Below are 24399 nucleotides of genomic sequence, written 5' to 3' on the forward strand. Positions count from 1 at the left end.
TTTGGAATTATTTTAAAGAATTCTACGTTAAATTTCGAGTCCTAGTTTCGTGTATATGCAACATGAGAACAACGGTTACCGAGGTTAGATGTTACACATCTCTGGCGTGTATTAAAATATTCGATTACTATTATTATTATATATTACATTCTACTAATCATGGAAAATAGGAATAAGTAGCTATCTTTAACGCATAATTAAATTTGTTTCAAGTACTTGTGCATCCTACAAATGTTCTATCATTCTGTATATGACGTTTCACTTCTAACGCGCGTGGCGGTCACGCCCATTATTTTCTTTTGCACTGTACAAATTTTTGCTAGCCGTTCGAAGTAAATGTGGTTTGTTACCCAACACCCGTGCAGTGACTCGCCAGACGAGGAATCGAAGCCGCACACTAGGAAGAAGATGCGCGCGCACTCCGCCGCTCCGTGACCTTTGACCCGGTGCGGGTCTCCAGCCAGGGCGCCGAGGCGTGGCAGAGGTCAGCGAGCCGTCGGCGTGTCGGGGTGTGTGTCGGTTAGTGAGGCGGCTCGCTGGTGCTTCTAGCGCGGTGTCTCCTCTGGACTGGCGCGCAGCCTTCTAGTCGTCTCTAGGACAACTATGAAATTTCAGAAGTGACCGTAACAATATACGGCGGAGAAACGAAGGTAAAGGTGTAATTGCAAGTCCCTTAAGAATCTTAAGAATCAAGTCTCTTTCAAGAATCTGTACCGGTTGTTTTACTCCTAAAAAATTACTCTCACGCCTTTTAGCCATTTTAACTCTTCTGAAAATCCAGTTATAAAACTTAATCCGAAATCAAAAGGAGGCTACTTTTCGGCACATCAGCGAATTCTTTAAGTGCTTTTGCGTAAACAGACCCCGCCCGCATATCTTGAGCAGTTTTCAAATCGCACCGACTCTGGTTCGCTCATCGCACGCCTTACATTCTCTGCGCCCCAGGCACCGAGCTGGCGTGCAGTCTTCGCGTGGCTAACGCGCCTCTACAGGTCTTTATACGAAAACCCTAGAATTTTAAGGTCTAGTATTTAAGTTAAGGGCTCCTTGCACTTCCCCACACCGTTTACAATTTCGTGTGTAGAATTTATCATACCTTAAAAGTCTGTGAAAAACCCGTTTTAGCCTTTTTTGACTGTTCAAAAAGTACACGTTGTATACAAAACCGTGGAATTAAATATGCATAACAAGCGCGTTGCCTCTTACATGCTATTCGTAATCAGACAAGTTCAATACATCTTGAGCGGTTTGTTAATGGCGTGCCGTTTGGGGACCACCTTAAGGGCTCGCCTACCTGGGCTTTAGAAACCACAAGATGTGAAAACTGCTTAAGATAACTGAGTGGGGTCCTTTTACGATAAGCATTTAAGAATATGCTGAGAGCGGATGAGTAGTTCTGTTTCAGTATTTCGTTTTTAAACTGTGTTTATACAAGCGTGAAAATGGCTAAAAAGCATGTCTTCAGAATAATCTCCAGCTAAAGATTTTTGAAAGCACGGAAGAGACATTCCTTACACCTTTACCTTCGTTTATCTGTCATAACAATGTTATGGTTACCGCTCAAATCTCATAGTTGTCCAACGCACGAAGCGAGAGTCGCGCTTACCATCCCGCCTTATTTACACACATACACCTTTACTTAGGGGGCTTCTTAATTGGCGTTATTCCCCTAAATGTCTTATTCTTAAAACGTCAAGTCACAGTTTTGCAGCACGGCGCTCAAAATAGCTACACATCGCGGTTAGTATGTACGAGTGGATTTATTTCTTCCTGTTCGTATCAGATTTCAAAAACGTATAAAACCTTGGGTGAAAACCTAAAACTTTAATTTTTTTTAAATTTCATTTTTAGGTACTTAAACTGATGATGTTTCTCTAATATTTAAGTAGGAGTTTATTTCCACCTGTAGCTTATGTAGTTTTATTATTCTTTTAATCGCAATTCTAAAGTGTACTTAATTTTAACTATAGAACTTTAATGTTTGCAAACAATTAAAATATTACATTAAACTTGTCGTTATTTTTTAATAGTAAAAATTTTGTACGTATAAACAGAGTAGGTTTGTTAACACACACAAACTGGCATTGTTAGTGCTAAATTTACTTTCAAACATAGTGAAAAAATAAGAAGAAAAAATATTTCCCTTGCATGCAACTGCGCGATTGTTTCGTCAGAGGGCAGTCGAAATATCCCGTCGGCCCGCCTGGCCATGATTGGCGGTTCCGCCCGGCGAGGACGTGCCGGCATCTCCCGCGCGACCAATCATGTGTGTTTACACGCACAGGCGCGTGGTGCGCGCCGCGCGGGGCTGCAATTACTCGAGGGCCGATTGGAGGCCGATACAGGCGGGCATTGCCGGCGATCGCACGGCGATTTGCGTTGCAGATGGCCGGCCGCACACAGCGAGCAGCCCGGGGCAGCAGGGGTCAACACGACACGTCAGCGCCCCAGCACGGCAGGATGGCAATACCACCGCAGCATCTACACGAGAAACTCTTATTTTAGCTGTCGGGCAAATCTTGCACAGCCAAATGTGTTCATAAAATGCAGTACAGAACTCGCTAAAAGCCGCGTATTAGAGAAAAAGAAAATGCGATCTCAGCCTATGCTTTCTTTTTTTGGCTGACTTCTGTAGTTCTTTAACCCAATGTCATACAAAATACCATTAGCATGAACTGCATTAACTAAAAGTTCTTCGCTGGACTCGTCCATTCTTAAATTAAATCATGACCTCTGTCCAAATATAACAACACAAATATATCCGTTTATATAAACAGACGAAGGCACACTACAACTGTGAAAGTTTACCCACGCGTAAAACGAAATTTCGTTTTTCATCATAAAGATTTACCAAATAGGTAAATATTTTAGTTTAGTTTTGTAAGGTTGCCGTTTGTCTTTCCGTCGTACGGCATGACTCAACAAAATTATAAATGGAATCTATACTTTTTGCAGGCCGTCGGGGCGCCTATTTTATCGGGTTGACGTCACAGTGACCTTGTATTTCATTGGTCACTGAGAGTGTCGACCGTGTCGTGCCCGTCGTGACATTGTGACTCCATCTTGAGGGCGGATGTATAAGCCACGCCACAAACGTTAGAACTCAACAAACGCAATGCGCAAAAAAAATTAAAAATTTTGTTTTCAAATCCTACATGTTTGTAAATTACGCAAAACACAAAAACCCAACGCAAGCATCAGTCAGCTTTCAACGTCTTCCGTTTCGGGTTGCGTTCTTCCACTTTCTATATTTGCAGTGAAGTGTTCTGAAATCGATGGAAACGTTATGAGTTCAGAAGGTTCTGATTTTCATCACACGCATAGAGTTTTTACTTAATAAATTATTGAGGAGTGAAAACATTATATTTTAAAATATAATTAATAAGATTTTCACGTGTCTTCCTGATAAACATTATTTTATGTAAAGATGCCCGCTGAGGCAAATGTTTTCAATAGTAGTACACTTTCAATATTCAGAGTTGGTGATTTTTTTTTTGCGACTTGAATGTATTATAAACCACTGTAGTTTTCTTGTTGCGTGTTGTGTCCTTGCGCTCTTACGTTCCTTGCTAGCTTTAAAAACCCAGCCTCAAAGCGTTTCTCACCTCACATCCCCCTCTGTTCGCGAGGCTGCGGGTAGTTGAAGTTGCGATCAACTCAAACCGCACTCGTGATTGGATCTGAAAACACTGCCTTTATACACTCTCTTGTGCCACTGAGAGATGATATTGTTTCGTGAGCGTTACAACACTGCTTCACAAGTGAAGTGAAGTGAAGAGTAAAATTGCAAGGCAGAAATATCAACCTTTGTAGTCAAGTATAAAAACTGCAGTGTTATTTAACCTCGTCCATCATATGTCTCGAATGGTTTGCTATCTACGTAGTTATATATATAATTCTTGGAATCTCAAGATCTGTGTAACTTTAAATTAATAGAATCCCTGCCGCCGCGCCGTGCCGAGAAAAATGACTTGTCGTTAGTTCAAATACTTTGAAAAAGTGATTTTATCTTTACATTTGTTTGATCACGCGTGTACAGATAAAATCATTATTTCCTTTTTATTTATATGCGGCTTCACATAAATTAATTTTTTTCCCACGAATTCTCATAATTTATGATGTAATTATATGTAGGTTTTTGTTTCATATATGGAAGTTTTCTGTTAATATATGCTGATTTAACTTTGAAAAAAAAAAAGGTTGTTGGTTTAACAGACGTCAGGTTGCCGTTTTACTAAAACTAACGATCTGCTAAAGTAAAGTTATAATTTTGTTATACTATGTAGGCGTGTATATAAAAAGAACATAAGTGTCAACATCTAAAGCCTTTAACAGATTGCAGAGATAGAATAAGATGTAAAGAAATGTGCACATGTTATATTATATAGGTATAACTTACAAGTAGGGTATGAATACATATGGTGAGCAGGGTCTGGACAAAATAGCCGAATACTTGTTGACAAACTAAACTGTTAACATTTGAGGTTATGCTTGTTTCAAGGTGGGCCACAAATATTTGACTCACTAAGAATCGTTATAATTCCGTAATATATTATTTTTATGCCTTTAACAATTATTTTATTAAATTAATTACGAGAAAGCCTAAGCACTACTGCAATGTAGTGTATTAGTTGGTGTTTGCCTGTTTTAACTTAGAGGACGGTGCCTTATTAAAGTAGAAATGATGTGAGGTAAGCTGCTTGTGGGTCCACCATCCCTAGCTAACCTCTATAAATTGTCATGAGCGTTTCAGAAACTTACATTATGCTGATATTGTGCCTTCTCTTAATTCTTTCTTCGTAATGAAACTATCTATTGTTAGCCTTTTTATACAGATTTAATTTTTTTTAAATTCATTCATTGCGATATTTTTTCTGATGGCTGGCCTACTAATATTTTTTATTTCTTTTTAACAATGAAACAGTGTAATCGATTTCTTGTACCAATAATTACATATTTTATTTGTAAGATTATTTTGTCTAAATTATAACTCTACAGTAGACTTCTTTCTTTCTTGGATCTTTTACTTTTTTAACATAACAATGGCAACAAGTTCGTAAAAGTGTCCACATGATTTATGTCTTTATAAGTTAGTTTTAGTAATGTGTGAAAGGTTAGTCGATAATCAGTTTCATTACAACACATCCCCGAGCTAATTTCAAAGTTCAATGTAATTAAAAGGCACCAGCAGTTAGGAAAATACAAAATTCTACCTATAATTTTCAGACACAAACGTACTGTATGTGGTAAGGACAATGTCAACTAGGTTACAGGATCTAGTGTTCGTATGCATATATGATAGTTTCTATAAATAATTCATGGGCGTCGCAACCGGGGGGGGGGGGACATGTCCCCCCCAATAATAAGTATTCAATTTCGTCACCTCCAATAATATATTTAGTTTCGTAGTTATATTAAAAATATGATTTCTGTGATATAAATATAACCCATATGTTGCGCATGGTGCATTTAGTCCAATCGTGGTAATGTGAGCACTTTTTAATTCGATATTCGTGTAAAATAAAAATGCCTAAAAACCACCTTTTTGCACCTTCATACACCAAATTTTCCCGGGGGAGAACCCCCGAACCCCCCCCCCCCCTTTTTTTCCAGGTGATGGATAATCCTCAACACTAAATCAGTTGAAGTCCCCCCCAAAAAATATGTCTTTGCGACGCCCATGAATAATTAGTTGTTAATTCGACATATGTATTTTGGTAAAGTTAGCCTACATGTTACAGAAATAAACTGAAACTCGGGAGAGAACCAAATTGAACCTGGCATATTTCTGGGTCGGCAGTTCGGATCGGAACGCGAGGCATGCGAGTTGAATTGGCACGTCTTTATGACGTGCACAAACGTGAGACAAGAGAACTGCTACCTCTCGTCCGGGCGTTGCTAACTGGAATGGAGGAGGGGGGGGGGACTTGCAAACAGAGTAGCGTCGTTTGTTTTGGAACGCGGCATTGTAATTTCTGAACCCCTCCCCCCTTTTCCCCCGCGACTCGTGGGAGGGCCCGCCCCGCTTGTTAGAGCCCGACCCAGCAGTTCGCCGGCAATCTCGGCGGCCAGCCCCCCGCGGGGCCCAAAGGCCCGTGTGCACAGCCAGCCGCGGCCGTGTCATTACTCCTGCCTGTAGCTGCCTGTAGCTGCCTGTAGCTGCCTGTAGCTGCTCGTTCCCCAGTCCTCAGGGTCTGCCTCGTTCTCACAGAAGTATAGCAGATTCATATTCTATCATGTTTGACATTATTCGCTGCGAAAGTTAAATTTCAAACGTTTTGAAACCGTAAAAAAAAAAAAGAGCATTAAATAGACTTTAGAACTTAAACTTATTATTTTAAAGGCAATGATGAATACTCATGTTTTATTTCACCTTGTCATTTAAAAATATTAAATTAGTTGAATTTTGTAAATAAAAAAAAATGAAAGCCAGTCGAAAATATTGTTAAAGTTCAAAAAAGGGTTCAGCATAAACATTAATTTATGACCTGAAACGGTTCTAACCGCCTTTCCTGTTGCAAATTGCAGCCTCTTTAGGAGTACGATGGGCACACCCACACCCCTGCTTCGGAATTTCTCCCATCTCACCCTTTAAATGAATGAATTAATGTTAATATTTTATCTCCCGTCTTTATAGAGATCATTAGGAGAAGGGCGATGGGTGAAATGATGAGATTGAGCAGTGACATAGTGCATTGGCGGAGAAAAATGTGTGGTGCCACGAGAAAATTCACCGACTCACGGCAGTCTCTACCAATAAAATTGTGAATTTATATCAGAGTTGTTGTTCAATCCAAACGATTAACCTGTGCGAAGCACATGAAAGTAACATGTTGCTAACTAAAACGTTTATTTTTTTTTTAATTTTCAAGGCAATAGAACGAGAAGCTTTTAAGTTAAATTATTCTAGTAAGAAAGACAAAAAAAAACTTTTTTTTTTTTCGCTTAGATATCTAATTTGTTAGCTGGGGAATATTTGAATTGTAACAGCTACTTCGTCAACCACCTAACCGACACCTCTGTTTCATTTATCTGTATGTCCCGATGCGAAGCCCTGCCCGGGGACCGCAGTGCCGAGGCCCGCGAGGTGGAAGCTGCGGCTCCAGACGCTGCAGCGGTCGCCAGTCGCGCTGCACGGACGGCGACTCGCTCGGTCGCGTCCGGCGGCCGGCGGACCGCGGACAGACTCGCTTTCGCCGCCTCCGTCGCGCGCGAATGTCGCTCCGTTCTCCCTGTCGCTGTCGCGGCGAGCGTGTTTGACGGGGCGGAGGATTCTCCGCGGGAATTTCTCCCTTTGAGGGGGGGGGGGGGATTCGAGAGTTTTGCACTTGGGGGTTAATCGACGCGTTATCTGTGGATACGGTACTCGTATGATGTATGCTGCCCATATTTTGGCCTACATGCGTTCAATAATCAGAAAACTTTTAAAATGTACGGAAAGTTTTTTATAGTTTTGATATTAACCCCGTTTCAGGGTCACGCTTTTGCAAGCGCAAGCGGAACCCCCCCCCCCCTCCCCCTCAGTGAATGGCTTCTTATTTCCAGTGGAGCGGTGGCCCCCCCCTTTCCCACAGGGATCTACGCCGTGCCGAGAGCTATCAGGGAAATTTGAATTCCTGTAAAAATTGTTGAAAATCTAAAAAGAAGGAACGAAACTTAAAGAACATAGCAATTATTTCAAGACCAGCAGGACGTGTATTAAAATTTATCACACAGTTTGGTCGGATCATTGAAATATGTTTTCAAAACAAAAAAAAAATTATTGACACATCTATCTATGCAAAAATTGAGAATTTTGGTTTAAGCAAGTGTTTCTGCGAGTGTAGTTTTTTTCTGAAGGTTGGGCAGAATGAACAGCTGAAGCTCGCATAGCGACACGTCTCCTACACAACCCGGCGAAGTGCCGAGTGCCGGCGCTTGTAGGAGGATCAGAATTTCAGCAAGCTGCTTCCCGGGAATGACTGAAGTCAACAACATTATCAGTGACCTGCAGAACTAACGTTATTTTCTGGGCCCAGGCAAGGTTCCAAAAATTTGTACACAAACAGATAACTGTCAAGGGGAACCAATACCAGAAACAAAATTCTGTAAAAAACCTAGAAATAATATTTGATAAACATTTTTTTTTTGGGACAAGCAAATATCATCAGCTATACACACTGCCTACTATCGTTTGCAACACCTTTACAGATTGAAAAAAATATTTAACCACTGAAATGAAGATTCACTTTTGCGATGTCTTAGTTTTATCCGTATTTAACGGATTTGTTTGTTAATATAAGCTCAACTCAGCAAACTCGCATACAAAATATTCAGAAAACGTGTCTGAGATATTGTTTCAATTAAAAGAAGTAGGACTATTTAACTAATGGCCTGGGAATAACATGAAATAGAAATAGACAAAATACTCTACAATATCCAACATATATGCTTGTCGGCTTCCATTCTGTTCATAATGACAATATGAGGATTAAGAACTCCTGTCATGTACCCGAAATTCGTATATCAGTTTACAAACACTCTTTCACCCACATAGCATGTAAAATATGGAAATATCTATCGGGAACACAAAAACATATTTCATTTTTCTCGTTGATGGAAAATCATACGTACTGAAAGAATCAGTTTAATTAAAAACAATATTAAATTTATCTACTGTACTGCTTTTTAAATATGTTTTGTTTTAATTGTATTGTATTAGTATTTATCTAAACTAATATTTAATTATGCATATTCATAGTGGATTATGTTTATCACGTACCAATTGTAAAACAGCAAAGAAATGAATTTGGCCGTGACTAAATAAATAAAATGTTAGTATGTCATTGGTTGTTGCAAGGTTTTACCTTTTATCAGGATTGCATGTGATTGTATCATATGAATTTTTATATTTTATAAAAAACAATTTTCTTTTGGGATGTGTCAAACCATTTCTGACCCAATGAAGATGCTATTCAGACAAATAAATAAACAAAAATTTGCATTTCCCCAAATAATATGACGAATTTTGCAGGTCTCTCTAATCATTATACGCTTGGTTGATAGTTTCACTTTCACGTGACTTTTTCAGTGTGATAACTTTGAAAGTGAACGATCTTTAAAATACTACAGGTACTTGCAGTACACCAACACACACTTTTTACTACGCCATGCATGTTTTGGGCGACCGCTTCCCAGGGAAGCAAGTCTGCTCTGTGTCGAGGTCGTCAGGGACGGTGTCATTCATCGCAACTCGAACAGGTGAACGGTGAAATGCATCTGCCGTGCGCTTTAATTATTCCCGAAGCATCCCACAATTTTCCTTGGGTTATTTTGGAGGACTCAGAGAAAAATCAAAATCGGAATGGCTGGAGCGTAAGCCGAACCCAGGTATTCCTCAAAGGCCTAGAAGAAAAGAATGAACAGCAGTTGCCGTGCGAGCAGAGGCGATGAGTTCAGTGTTGCCCTTGAACTTAAAATACTCCCAGTTCCAGGTCACCTTGTAATTGGTACCTTATATGGTGCTTGTAACAGCTAGTTTACTTCTAGTAACTCACGAATCATGACTCGTGCTGGTGTGTGGGTTTTGAAGCATGCAGTGAGGTACGCATGTCAGGACCACAGCATTGTTTACAACTGCCCGAGGCATACGAGTGAGGAAGAATGGTAAACCATAAAGTACGCCAACCCAAACAACCGTGGGATGAAAGTTGCTTATTCCATCCTGATCGCAGCAGGGTGTTTTCAATCCGTGTCGCACCGGAGGTCGTGCCCACGCGGTCTCGTGAGCGCTAGTGACTTAAGCCCCCCCACACACGATCAGCCCAGGTCCAGTTTAGATTGCTCAGTCCAAACTACCAGCTCAGTCCGAACTGGTAGTTTGGACTGAATTGAGGCCCTTGTGCACACACACAATCAGTCCAGGTTATCAGTTCAGACCAAACAGTCAGAACTGACTGTTTGGACTGAACTGGAGCCTTCCCCACACACGACCAGTCTTGCGGTTGCTGTTGCTGTTGGATGTCTCGTTTCATCGTAGAATATGGAAGAAACTTTGGATGTTGCAACTGCAGTGCACTTTTAGGTTGAAAAAGGAAAACAAAACAGCAAAACAAACAAAGAGCATAAACAAAGATGTTTGCCATGACACTCAACTGATGGACTGTTTGTTTGGACTGACAGTTTGGACTGTTCCCACACACGGCAGTTCGAACTGAGTGCTCTCGTGCCCACAGTCCGATTTGATGTGGAACCATCAGTTCGTCAGTCTATCACTTCCAACTGATCAGTCCACAGTCCGTGCACACACGCGACAGTTCCGACTGTTAAGTTCGGACTGATCGCGTGTGGGAGCCTTTAGGGTAGGCTCTCACGAACTACTTAGCTCTCGGTGTACGTCATTAGATGGGAGTAATTTCGTGAATGCGACAGAAGTCGCATGGGACATAAATGTGCAACAATCACGTTGCTGCCATCTGTAGCGGATGGCGAAAACCAAAAATCACAAATATAATGGGGAAACTTACAGTATTAAGTTTTTAATGAAATTTACGACATGGACAGTATTTTAATGAAATCCCTCGTAAAACAGGTCGAAACCCAAGGTTTAGTAATTTTTTTTCAAGTCTTTTTTCTCTTTTCTTGGAGCAGTTTCATTATATAGTTTAAAATTTCGCTGCGCAAATTAAATGATACGATAGTTGCCGTAGCAGCTCCGACAGCGAATTCTAGCGGCGGGGGCGGAACCTACGTGGGATTCCCGTCTAGAAATGTACGCAGTTGAAAACGCAGTTTGCGTATATTTATCACGCTCGGCATTATTTTTTAATAATTCTACGTTAAATTTTGTGTCCGAGTTTCGTATTATAAATGTATTTGTAACATGATACAGGTTTTTGTTTGTTACCGCTGTGTTTTATTGCTTCACTTGTTCCTCATATTATATATTTTAATAATATTAAATATTCCTATGACTGGAATACTCTAGAGAGGGCAAGACAGTGTATCTTCGAATACAAGCCTGTCTTGTTTTCTGACGTAGGTAGTTGTGCGAAACACATCACGTTTTTATTAGTTTGCAGCTAATTCGGGCCAAACATTGATAGGTATATGAATTATTCTCTACTTATTGGGCAAATAATTCCGAACGTAAACTCAACAAAATACTCGTGCTCGAGAAAGTAGATAACTAAAGAAGTTTAGTTCATGTCTAATGTTTATATTAGTAAACGGCAGTTTTTTTAATTTTTTTATTTTAATTTTTTTTTACATAAAGTAAAGACTTCGTCTACAACTACAACGAATGGCATACGAACTTCAACCTCGTCTTTTGGATGTTTTTAAGGGTTTGGGTATGGTTTTTGAAAATCTCTTAAGATATGATCTCTACCTTAACAAAATAAATAAATTTTCAAAATTAAAAGTTAAATTGTTATTGCGTCATACCTGTCGGAAATATGTAATCTAAGATAGCGGTACTGATACTCATAAAAAACTGTATGGCAAACCTAAAGATTTTTTTAATTTTTTCCCCTTGATTTAAAAATTTTGAAGTTAACCCCAGATTACAGGTAAGATAAATGTCGCATTTCAAATATAATATTTTCATATCTTGTTTAAAAACAGTTTTAGCTGGATCCGTGATCATATATCCTGGCATTATTGACACGATAATTAATATTAGAATTTTACAAGAACGCTAAGGAAAGAAATTTCCGAACACTGGACAGTGATGTTTTTGAATGACATAATTATTTTATGATCGAATTGAATGTAATTGCTATACCTGTTTTTTTTTTGTTTTTTGCAAAAGCTATTACATCTACGTGTGACTAATTCTTATTGTTACTAAAAGTTAAGTTCATATTAAATAAAAAAATCTTCTTTTATTCGCAGTTTAGACACTTCCTCAGACGATTATAATAATACAATTATTAAGTATTATTTAATTAAATTTTTCATAATAACGGCAATATAAAATGTCTCAATCATTTATTTAAAACATTAAAAACTAAAATTTAAAAAGAAGATAGTTAATATGTTATTTAAAACCACATTAATACATAATGTTGCCCTTATCTTACGCCATTTGAGCCAGATACGAATCGTAGCTCTTTGTATACAATAAATTAAAAATATAATTTTTTTTCATTCATTTTCTTCCTTGTAGATTTATCCTTGTATGCTGTAAAGGCATAGTCTTACCAATAAAATACTATTACTTCAGAGCAAATGGCACACTTTTCACTTAAACTATTTATAAATGATTTTATTTATTATAACTGCCTTAGTCATTAAAATCTGTTGATTCCGAGGAAAACTTTTTTTTTTGACACGCTTCGCGACTTTCTTGTGATTAATTATTTATCATTTGCAAAAGCTAAATTTTTTATAACCAAAAAATATTTTTTTCTAGCTACGTTTAGATGTAAAAAGAATTTCTCCTTAGAAACATTCGTGTGGATTTTTTTCAATTACCTACTTATTTTTGAAAAAGAAATAATTATGATGAATTTACGAATTTCGAAGACTCATATAATACCTGTTTTGTAGATGTAAGATTTTTACAATATACTAATCTGTGACTGGCTTGGTGGAGGTGCCTCTTCCCGCTTAGGAAACTTGTCTCTGGATGGCACTCGCATCCGAGGCAATTAAAGCGACGTGATATTGGCTGACGGCGTGGTTGAGGGAGCGTTTATCGAGGACCGATAATTATTGCCCCATGTTCTGGATCAACTACGTGGAGTCGTCGCGCGTCCCCACTTGTGTCTAGCCGCTGACAACTGTGCCGCATCTTCGGCTAGCCTCGGGTATGCTCGGCACACCCGACACTCCTGACGAAAAAAGATGGAAAAAATAGACGGTGCGGAAGGATGGACAACTCATGATAACCAATGGTCAATTAGGTTAGGTTAGCTACATTATAAATACTTTAAAACATCGTGGACTGTTGATTTGGTTAGGATAGCTACATTAAAGATACTGTGAAATCATGTAAACGGTTTCCTAGCGCTGGATAGCTACATATTAAAAAGTTATTTGCTAAGCAACCATAAAATGATTTTACAGTATTTTTAATGTAGCTATACTTACCTAATATAACCAACCATCCACAATGTTTTAAAGTATTTATAATGTAGCTAACCTACTGAATAATTATTTAAGTTACTTCTTGCTATTTTTAAGAATGACATCTTATAAGTTAAAGGCCGTTTATTTGGACACGGTAACTGAAAGTGTGAGCGCACAAAAAATTGTTGTGGTTGTTGAGTCGTTCATGCACTGTCACACTCACGAGCAGCGGCGTGAATTTTCGAATGAAGCCGAAGATGCGGCACAGTTGTCAGCGGCTAGACAAGTTGCGTCCCCTGCGTGCTCGTGGTACGTCGTTACGTCACAGGGGCACGCAACCTGCTTTACGCCTAGCGTTGAGGTCGAGCGGACTGGTGCTGGGATCACAGTAGCGTGACACACGCCATCAGCCATCAGTGTTTATATAAGTTTTGTTCGAGAAATACTGTTTAAATGAGGATTTTAAATCTGCTTATAAAATATATATTTTTTACGTGAACGTTTCAAAAATATTTCACGTACAAATTAAATAATAATTTAAAAAAAAAATTGTGAGCTAGTCTTTAAGTACACTTAAACTCAGTAACGATCAAATTCATGTGTTCTCTTATTTTGAATAAACTTATAATACGAAACTCGGGACACGAAGTTTAACGTAGAATTCATTAAAAAAATAATAATGCCGAGCGTGATAAATACACGCAAACTGTGTTTTCAACTGCGTGCATTTCTAGACGCCAATCACACGCAGTTTCCGCACCCACCGCTAGAATTCGCTGCCTGAGCAGCATGTCGACTATCGAATCATTCGATTTGCAAAGCGAAATTTTATAATATGTAAAATATATAATGAAACGGCTCCGATGAAAGCGAACAAGACTTGAAAAAGATACTAAAACCCGGCTTTGGACTTTATTTTCGACAACCCATCTTGTTAAAATTCATTAAGCAGTTAATACTATAAAGTTTCCCTTTGGCTATGTGGACTTTGGTTTATGCCATCCGCCACAGATGGCAGCGCCGTGGTTACACATTGCCGTTCCATGCGACTTTCGTTCCATTCACGAAACTACTCTCACCAAAAGCCGTTTACCGAGAGATAAAATGTGTTCAATAAAAAAAATACGAATAATAAATGCATTAGATACTCGTGCACCAGTTGGACAGTAATTGGGAAACCAAATTTCGACGCTCATTTCAGTTACTTTGCAACCGCGGCGCGATGGGTGATAATTTTTTTTTTCCAATCGGAAGGTCGGACGCTTCCACGAAGTTTGTCGTGCTGACGTCACAGATGTGTGGAACGCGATGGTTATCTGTCGCGTCCATTGTGTCGTGCCTGTCCCGCTATTGGTGCTCGCTAGGCGTGGGCGCGTGTTCGACTCCCCGCGCGAGCAGGCCATTTGCATAACCTGTTTCCTCATTGGTTAGGCTGAGCTCCGTGAGCAAGTTAGTGTAAGCTATATCCCTCCAGGCCTGTTGGCACGAAGTCGAGGGAAATTGAAAAACCTTTTTATAAATATCGGCTTCTTGAAGTTACACAAGAAACTGTAGGTCAAATAAAAACTTTATGACTCCAGTCCAGCATTAAATAGACCTCGAATTTTATTTTACACATGCGCCCAACGCAGAACACATTTTTTGTAAAAATCATGTATTTGAAAAATTTGGATTCTGACTAGGACCTACGTATTGTCAAATTACAGATGTGAAAAAGAAATGTTCTGCCAAACACATTTAAATAAAAAAAGGCGAGTTCTTTGAAGCAAACGTTGTTGGTTTTGGTTTCATAACAACCATAAAAGCTAATAATTGCCGGAAAAAATTAGCAAAAAAATACAAATTTACTTACATTTTTTATTGGTGATTAGTATTTCTCTTTCTCTAAATGCGCACGCAAAAGTAGTAACGTTTTTTTGTGATTGTTAGTGCAACCTTATTATTGGCTTAATGTAACATATTTTCTTACTTAAATACCGTAAGTAACGTCAAAGTATATCCCCCAAAATAGTAAAATCATTGATTTATTTTATTATTAAATTATTAACAAATCGTTAAAATAAAAATAATAATGCACATAGTCTTATGCACTGTTGGAAATTTACCCACTTTAAAATAATGGCAGTATGCATTAAATTAATAAATAACCATGGTCATATCTAATGTCTGCAGATAAACAATACTTCAAAAGTATAGCTTCTGTCCGAAGCACGAAAACATGCTAGAGAAAATATAAACTTATGTAAGCAAGGGCCAGTTGTTTCACTGTGTTTATTAGAGTTTAAAATATGTTAAATAGTGGAATTATGATGTCACATAATTTAGGCTATACAGCGGGTAATTATAAGGTATTTCAGCATAATACGAGGTCTGCCACAACGATTATACCTTTTTTAACGTAAGGTTACCTTATCCGGAATTGAACGAAATTTTTTTTCTGTACTGTAATCTGTTATTTACCATTATTAGGATACACAAGGAGGTACAAAGTAAGAAAGTGTGCGTACAAAAATTGGGTGGATTTTTCTAAGCCTATTAGGAAAGTTAATTTACTGAAAATATTTTATACTTAATTGCGTGATAAAATTACTGAAGAATTCTTAATGCGTTATGAAACGAAGCGGCTAGTAAAACACTTAATTAGTGAATAAAATTTAAAAGAAAATTAAAGTAGAGAGATTTAAGTATTCAGAAAATTATTAAAATTCACAAACTTTTAAAGTGTTTTAGAATAGATAATATTATAAAAAAAATTGCGTTATGTATTTCTAAATGCAATAAAATGCATGACAAAAAAAGTTCAGCACGACATTTTCGAGAGCAACACGTCAAGAATTAAGTCTACTTCTATGAAACCGTCACTTATGTCAATACCAACAATTCTATTTGTTTTAGACTTATGAACTACATCGACTATATATGCAGTCAGTAGTATATAATAGCCAGTCCGGAAACTGATGCCTGTGCATGGTGTTGGTGGTGGTGTCCACAATATTGGATGACCTTGGCCTTGACCCAGGCCGCCACATTTGATGACCTTGACCTTTTTAATGAAGTTAAGATTATTCTCCGAATTTTTAGTTAAATAATTACAGATTTTAGCTATAGTGGCCAAGATGCCTGACGAGATGGCGGATGCTACGATGTTAAAGTGATTGATTCTACTGCACGCTTGGGTGTAAATTTAACCAATATGGCGTCAGCTCACTGTAGCAGATGTGTGCAATATGTGACTCAGGCGCTCCTAGTAGCAGGTATTCAAAACTAAGATGGTGGCAGTGCATTTTGGCAGACAACGTATACAATACGCGACACTAGCGCTTCTAGTAATAATGATTCAAAACAATGATGTCAGCTCGGCCTCCAACATGTGCTGCTATTATTCCTTCATATTAAAAAAAAATACAAGTCCGAAAATGTGGTTATTTTTATATATGTATACCTTATTTCATTCTTAGTCTGGCATATGTCTCGAATGCGTGAGATCAAAGGCGTGTGTTTTCCATACCAGAGACCCAAACTGTTGTGGTTCGAATCACCTCGCTGCCAATATATTATTTATAAAAATTAAATTTAATATGCCTATAAGGTTCATATCACTGGTAGGTAATGGAACATTGACTTTACGCGTATGAGACAGAACGAAGCTGGTGCACTTAGGATCAAATGGAAACAAATATGGCGAACATTATATCATCCAAGATGGTGACCTCCATGCGACAAAAACAATGTGGCGTACATAACATAATATATGGCAAACTTCGGCAGAAAAATCAATATGTTAGAATTACATAATCGAAGATGGCGGTCTCCAAAGACGAAAAAAAAATTGTGGCTTAATGTCAGAATCAAAGATGGCAGCTGTGATGTTAGGATCAAACATGGCGGAATCCAGCAGACGCAAACAAGATTATGGCTGTGACATCGTAATTAAATGTAGCGGAAATTTCTTGAATATAAGGTAGAAGATGTGTTGTCATAGTTCAAAAATGGTGAAAAACAAAATGGTGGAAAGTTCTAGTATTCAAGATGTTGGAAAATTCTCTAAAAAAGGGCGGCTGGGATGTCACAATTCAAGATAATATAATCTACGATTGCGGCCGGGGTCGCCTTTCAAGATGGCTGCCGGGTCATAGTCAGGTTCATCCAACATGCCAGCCGCGGTCAAGGTTAATGTCCTTCAAGATGACTGACACCGATACCAGCACCACACACCAGTACCATATTCCGGACCGGCTAGAATGTACCACTGCAGTCCACCCGAAGTTCGTCTGCAGGCAAAAATATTTTTTTCCTTATCTAACTTATTCTAAGTGAATTGGGTTGGGTGAGCTCTCGGTTAGGGAAGACTCTTAAGTGCGTCTCAGACAGCAGCCTACAGGCCTTATCTTGCGGGGTTTCAACCATCCAGGAAGGGTAGCATGCATCTTGAACTTTAATCAGGGATTTGCCAGCGGTGGTAGCGATTGATGTCATAACTAACTCCCCTAATTTAAGGCTGGGGACACACTATCCTATTTCCCGGGACCCGCATGTCCGCATCCCGTTTGCCGGGATGACCTGCGCCCGACTACACTTTCCCGCTCGCCAGGACCAGTTGAAACTCAGAATAATTCAAACAGTGCATTCGACATGTTTACAAAGCTCGCAGTTGTTTAAGGTGCTCAACAAAAACAATCGTTCTTTTACATTTTAACAAAAATTATTTAACTTTACATGTTACATTCATTGCAATGTTCGCAAGTAATTTTATTTTATAATCCATAGTTTTCCTATATTCGTAGGTCAATGTAGGGGTTAAACTATAGAAATGAAGATGTTAAGATTGAAAGTGTACTAGGATACTGAATGATAACTTTGTTACGGTTTGTTTTAAATAAAACTGAGCTAATAACATAATGTTTGCCTAATTGAGTTGCACCTGTATCTGTATTTCGACGCGCAATTATATAAAAACTATGGAACGTATGTTTTAATTCCAGGAATATCATTGTAGTTTAATGCATGAAAATGTTGACCATGTTTGGTAAAAAATATAACATTATGAAATATTTTTGGTTCAAAGCACACTTAAATGTAATATTTAATAATTTTGTTTGGTATTTTTACCTGAATTTGCAAGCAGATTGTATAGTTATGATTTACTTTTGTCATGTAAGAACAACATAAACACAGTTTTATTATGTATGTTTATAATTTACCATGAATAAATTTTTCCACATATTGTCATAATTTAATAAACAAACAAGAAATATTGAAACACAACATGTAAGTTAATGCTGTAAATATAGTTGTAAATAAATATGCAAATGAGACTTAACTTCATCCATTTTATTTATCTAATAGCTCGAACAATGTTCTAATAGAGTCGGTGTTAGTGAAAAGCAGTATCTATAATAAGAAATTAATGCATATCTACACTTTTAAAAAATTCTAATGCTCAATGAATAGATGTATGATTTGAAACATTTGTTTATATTCGGCCTATCTGAAACATCGTCTTTTACAATTTATTAAGTAAAGTAATTGAACTTAAATGGGGAAACATAATTAACTAAAACAATTTATAGCATACTTAGCGGGCTTCACGTCTCGATACATCGAGGTAATTCTCAAAATGATGTGGCGTGATCTCTAAAAAGTAATGAAAACGAAAATGATAATTCACAAAATGGGATTCGAACCAGCATCCTCGATAATGCAAAGAAAAATTTTACAGTTGTGTCATCTCGTTCTGTCAAACGAATATTTCATTAACAAATAATAAATATATGCACGTGCCTTGTTGTTGCTTTTCTTGTGGTCCCAATTCATCCCACGTTGCACACATTCCTTTTCCGATCTCTTTCCAACTTTTTTCTCGCTCATTTCGGTCCATATAATTTTTGTATGCCATGTCCCAGACACCGGTATGGTCTTCGATTAGCTGTATAAAACGATCAGTATCAAACATGGTCTCCTCGAGCTACGGACTACAAGCGAAACGGGACCCGCGCGACTGGACAGTGTAGCCTCACCCATTGGAATGCGTGTGTTGTTATCTCCCGTCCCTTCATCCCGGCGACGGGACGACCGACAGCATGTTCCCGGCGCTTCCCGGTACTACCTGTTTGCAAGGACAGTGTGGCCTCCCCCATTAAAAGCAACAGTACATGAGCTTCCCGCTAGAAGGACCCGGAAAACGGGTCCCGGGAAAACGGATAGTGTGTCCCCAGCCTAACTCTTGACTATTACTATGGTTAAATAGGATCCAGGTTAAACAGAGAAAGGTTAGAGACAGGGAAAACCCTGGGTTCAGTCATGCGGGGTGCAATATGGCATCCATTAAGCATGCAGGAGGATTGTCCATAAGAAGAGTTGGACTGTGCAGAAACAAGATGATGCCTCGCTCCACGGGGAGGAACCCAAGATTCATTGAGCCCCGATCAGTGACATATTCGAAGTTCCCCACTCGCTCTTGCAAATAAACGGTTATATTTTCAAAAGTATTTAATGTATTGGTGGTTTGGTAATTTTCTTAGTCATTGCAAGTGTTTCGGCTTTTTTAACGCGTGTTTATTTATTTTTATTGCAGGACTTCATCTTGGAACATTACAGTGAAGATGGCAGTCACTACGAGGACGCGATAGCCGACTTCATGGATCTGAGACAGGTGAGTGGTTATTATCTCTTTAAGGCCATATTTCACAGATTTTTTGATTTTTCCATGTCAAAGAGTTGTGCATGGATGTTTTCTGTAATCATTTGTGGAGCTTGAATTAGACTTTATTATTTTGATAAAAACCACCATTAATTTCTCAATGGAAAAATTTCAGATTTTGCTAATTGCTAGTTTGAAACTTAATCTGTAAAATAAAATAAATTTTGATGTTTTAAGTAATTTGCAACACTCATAAAATATTCACTTTTCAACTGTTTTTGTTATATGTCAGTTGCCTACAACACTCTTCTCTTGGACTATACAGTAGTTGTGCCTGTGTTGCACGCATCCCACTTGCACCCCCTGCCGTTAGACCGCGCTAAATTGTTCCCCCTCCCCCCTGGAGCAGAAGTTGGTTGCTGTCTGACCTTGAAGATTAGTCACACAAAATAACACTTGTCAAAGTTCAAGGAACAGAGTGATTATTACTAGAAATAAATAAGGTGATGTGAAGTTTGTGGAAATAAATGCAATTTTTATTTTATGTATTTCATTTTCTCTTCGAGTTTATTTTTTAACATCAAAGTATTAATGGCTAAACGAATTCCGCGCAACTTTCGGGCTTTTTGTCCACGATCTAACTAAAATAACTTCAATTTTCGTGAAACAATACAGTTTAATATTTTAGTAATACATTTCTATTTTATGTGTTTGAATTGCGTCGAAGTAAGAATTTGAAATAGGTATGTTAAAGTTAATATCTTCCCGAATGTGAATTGAATTTGAAAATGTAAAATTAAACTTTTTTTTTTTAAATTTGAGTATTGCAATGTATTGCTACAAACTTAGAGGTGAGAGCTTATTTTCACACACGGATTTAACAAAATGTTGCATTCTAATTTTCAGTCAGTATTTTACTTTGTTGTTTGTTGTAGTTATGTACGTTCAGCTTTACTTTTAATAAAGCAATTTTATCAGCGCGTTGGATCCGGCTATTACGGTATACTCGGTAAAACGTCAGCTTATGGTGCAAAAGGTTGCGGGTTCGAATACCGGCCACGTTAAATTATTTTTTGCGCTCATGGGTTTTAGTTAATGTGAAAGCCGTTTCCATAAGCAATGCAACTTATAAACTCAATAGAGATAGATAACTTAATGGTCTGCTGAAACTTGATTTATCTCCTGCGTAAACAACATGGCTATAAATGGTAGTACGTATCTCGGGAAATTTTCTTGAATTTTTCGTGGATTCTAACGTTGAATCAACAAATTTCCAATTTATTCTTTCATTATTTGCTGTTTACTGTGTACGACGCTTTTTCCCATTTGTATTGACAAAAATAATTCTGAGACATTTGAAATCAAGCGAGTAGTAGGCAGAAAGGAAAATTATAGTCGAGTATTTTAAAACATAAATGTATTTAGCAAACCTGCGTGTGTTGAATCTCGAGATCACAAATGTTGCTGAGGCATGTCAACGAAATTCGCTAGGCAGGTGGGTGTCGGACCCCACATATATATGTCTTTCCTCCTTTTTCAGTTTTTTTTTTCATGTGTCATGTTCCTAAACATGTTTTGCCAGCTTTTCTAACACTTACGTTAGCTACGTTCATGCTTAAAGTGGGTGTATGTGATTAATCTTCAACCATCCAATCTATGTCATACGTATCTAAGTGCCCAATCCAATCGAAAAAAGCAGCAGATCGTTACAGTGTTTTGAAAACGTGTTGATACAAATGATATTAGTGCTATACAACCATCTCTAATTGTAGCTGTTATTCTGATGACGATGTCGCCTCGAACTCAGTAAGCTGTACGCACCGATTATCTCGAAATTCGTTTTCTTGCTGAGAGATGCATGGAAGCATTTATCAGTATTTTTTTTTAATTTTTCTAATTAATTTTTACATTTAATCATAGCGTGCATATAATTATTAATTACAAAACTGACACTGTATTTAGAAGTATAAAAATACTATAGCATCATGTTCCTGCTGTGAATACATTCTTCGGGTAAAGCTTCTCCAAAAAAAACTGCAACACACATTTTAACAACGTAATAAATACTGTTATGAAAAGTAACACATATTAAACAGTCTTTGTTTAAAAAAAAATAACACAAAGCCAGCCTTTAACAACACTAAAACAGTTCATATTGTGTTTTATAAACTACAATTTTTTATACTTATATTATTATTAAAGACTGTAATTATTGGCATGAGTATTAAAATATATTTTACATTGAGCACAGTTTCTATTACTAAATTTAGGGACAACTTAACATTTAAAACAAGCAATATTGCAATTTCTTTGCGTACAGAAGTAATGAAGTTTTTTTGAAAACATTTTTAAAGATGAACAGTTTTGGCTGAACACGATGCTACGAAAGCTGACACTTTCTTCTTAAAATGCGTTATGCCTTAAATAATAGATAGCTGCATGAAAAAAAAGTCAGGTAGAGACCAAAAATATATTTTAGAAGCAAAAGAAAATAATTGCAAGTAAAATAACATTAAAAAGGATTTGTATGTAAATAAGTGAGTGTAAGGCAATGCTACAAAACGTTTATCCTATATTAGGCCTAGGACTTAACAAAGAAAAATAATAATAATTACAGGCAACTGTTTATCCTGAGATTTTTATAAATTATTAGAGCAAAGAACGGTTTTGTTAAAAGTGCTGAGAGCAATGGAAAAAATTGTGTGTATATTTTCATTTACTGCCATGAACATTCCAGTTATATATTTTTGGCAAATAGTAAATTTTCCTTAATACAATTTTTGTTTGTTTGTATATTTACATTGTCTTTAATGAATTACGTTGTTTACAGAAAGGGTTTTTACTAACGAAATTGTTCGAACTTACGTTTTATTTTTCATTAATTTATCTTGTACATTTACTTCCTGTTATAACATTTATGTGATGATTATTACAGGAAAGACTGGATAAAGTGTGCTTGATATGTCTCAGTATAACTATGATGATACATGTCTCGTTTTGGGATTTATGTTTTGCAGGCAGTCAACATTTAAATTAATTAAAAAATTATGCTGAATTTGCAGAAAACATTTTTGTGTCTTAGCAAATCTGAGACGACATTTATTTTCTGTTGGGATCTTCACTGTTTAGGCACTTATTATTTAAATTTCTTACAAATATATGCGAAATTGGTAAGGAAACTTTACTGTTTGCTTACGAGGATATACAAATTAAGCTGGAAAGCATTCCGAATGTTTGTACTGTGTATGCGCATACAAAATATTCGCGTTTTTTTTTTACAAAAAAAATGGTTTGATATCTAGTTCTTAAAGATCGTTAAACATTTAATATTATAGAACACACTTTGTTAGAATATATAAAATTCATGTTGCGATCTGTAAATCTGGAAATCTCATAAATAAGTTTAAAATGAACATAATTATGCTTGTCTACTACAAACTAATATTTTTGGCATCTAGTTCCCAAAAAAAAAGTATACTGTGTGTAGCTGTATACAATACTTTGAGTTTGTGCATTCTCTTAATTTGAAATTTTGCACCTCCTGAAATATTTCAAAAGCATAAGAATCCTTGCATGTACTGAAACATGTACTTTATACTGTGTACCACACACACACGAACACGCGCGCACACACGCACACACACGCACACACACCTACACACACACACACGCGCGCGCGCGCGCACACACACACACACACACACACACACACATATATATAGGTATGAACGCAATTTAACAAGTTTTTGTATTTTTTTGGGTTGCATTAATATAAACAAACACATTTTACACTATTTAGGTAAAGATATTGGAGACATGATTTATTTTATATCTATATCTCTTTCTTCTTCATCGCTCTTTCTTGCGGTCAAGCTTTTTATGATGAAATGTTTTTTCCTAATGCTTTTCCAAAAACGTAGTACAAAATTTTTCAGATAAATATTTTATTTCTCAAAAGCAGCACATCTAAGGCAGATTAGATTGCACACTAACATCCTTAGTATTTTTTTAAATATAAATTTCTTTTTATGTGGTCATATTTGCTGTAACACATTATCAAGGGTCACATATTTTTATGGTAATAATTTACTTTGTCTTTTTTTTTTGCTTAGGCACCTGCTCATTTCTTGCATACTGAACGAGATTTAGTGAAAATTTGCCGTGAGTTCGTGAGTGAAAAGTGATAAAGTATAGGCCTACTTACTTGTGGGACTGCCGAACTCAAAGTATCATATGTTTGTTGTATCTCTTTTTCTTGTGACCACGATCCTTTTCGGTATAAATGAGTACTATTTAACCTTTATAATTAATTATCGTTTAGGATTAGAAAAAAAATATGTATTTTTATTGTTGTTCATTTGAAATTCGTTCAATAGTGATTTGATGGCCGACATATAAGGTGACTGGCCTGCGAGGTGCTGTGATTCAGCTGGAATTTGCAGTGGAATCGTGAATGCGAGGCTAAGGCCTCCTTGTCAAGCAAGTTATGGTATGCCCTTAGTTCCTGGAAATTTGGCAGGTAGTCCTGGGCGAGAGTGCGTTTTCGGGGGGAAGAGGGAAGGCATTACGGACAGTACAGTCGCGCCTAGAACATTGTAGCCGCCCATATAGCAGACTTGCCCATCTACAAGTAAATGCTAATGGAACGAAAATGTTGGCGACAGTTAACTATGATTTGAAGTGGACCCAAAATTTTGGTGAGAAAT

General features: G+C 37.3%; 1 protein-coding gene across 4 annotated transcripts in view; it reads left to right on the forward strand.

Annotated features, from left to right (window-relative positions):
* Nucleotides 1-24399, forward strand: part of LOC134527958 (rhophilin-2) — a 626490-nt gene that overhangs the window by 571393 nt on the left and 30698 nt on the right. For all 4 annotated transcript variants that reach the window (XM_063361051.1, XM_063361053.1, XM_063361052.1 and 1 more), the window contains one exon: nucleotides 19628-19705. In XM_063361051.1, the coding sequence (XP_063217121.1) occupies nucleotides 19628-19705 (78 nt within the window). The remainder of the gene's footprint in view (nucleotides 1-19627; nucleotides 19706-24399) is intronic.

The sequence above is a fragment of the Bacillus rossius genome, chromosome 1, assembly GCF_032445375.1.
Source record: "Bacillus rossius redtenbacheri isolate Brsri chromosome 1, Brsri_v3, whole genome shotgun sequence".
Lineage (NCBI taxonomy): Eukaryota > Metazoa > Arthropoda > Insecta > Phasmatodea > Bacillidae > Bacillus > Bacillus rossius.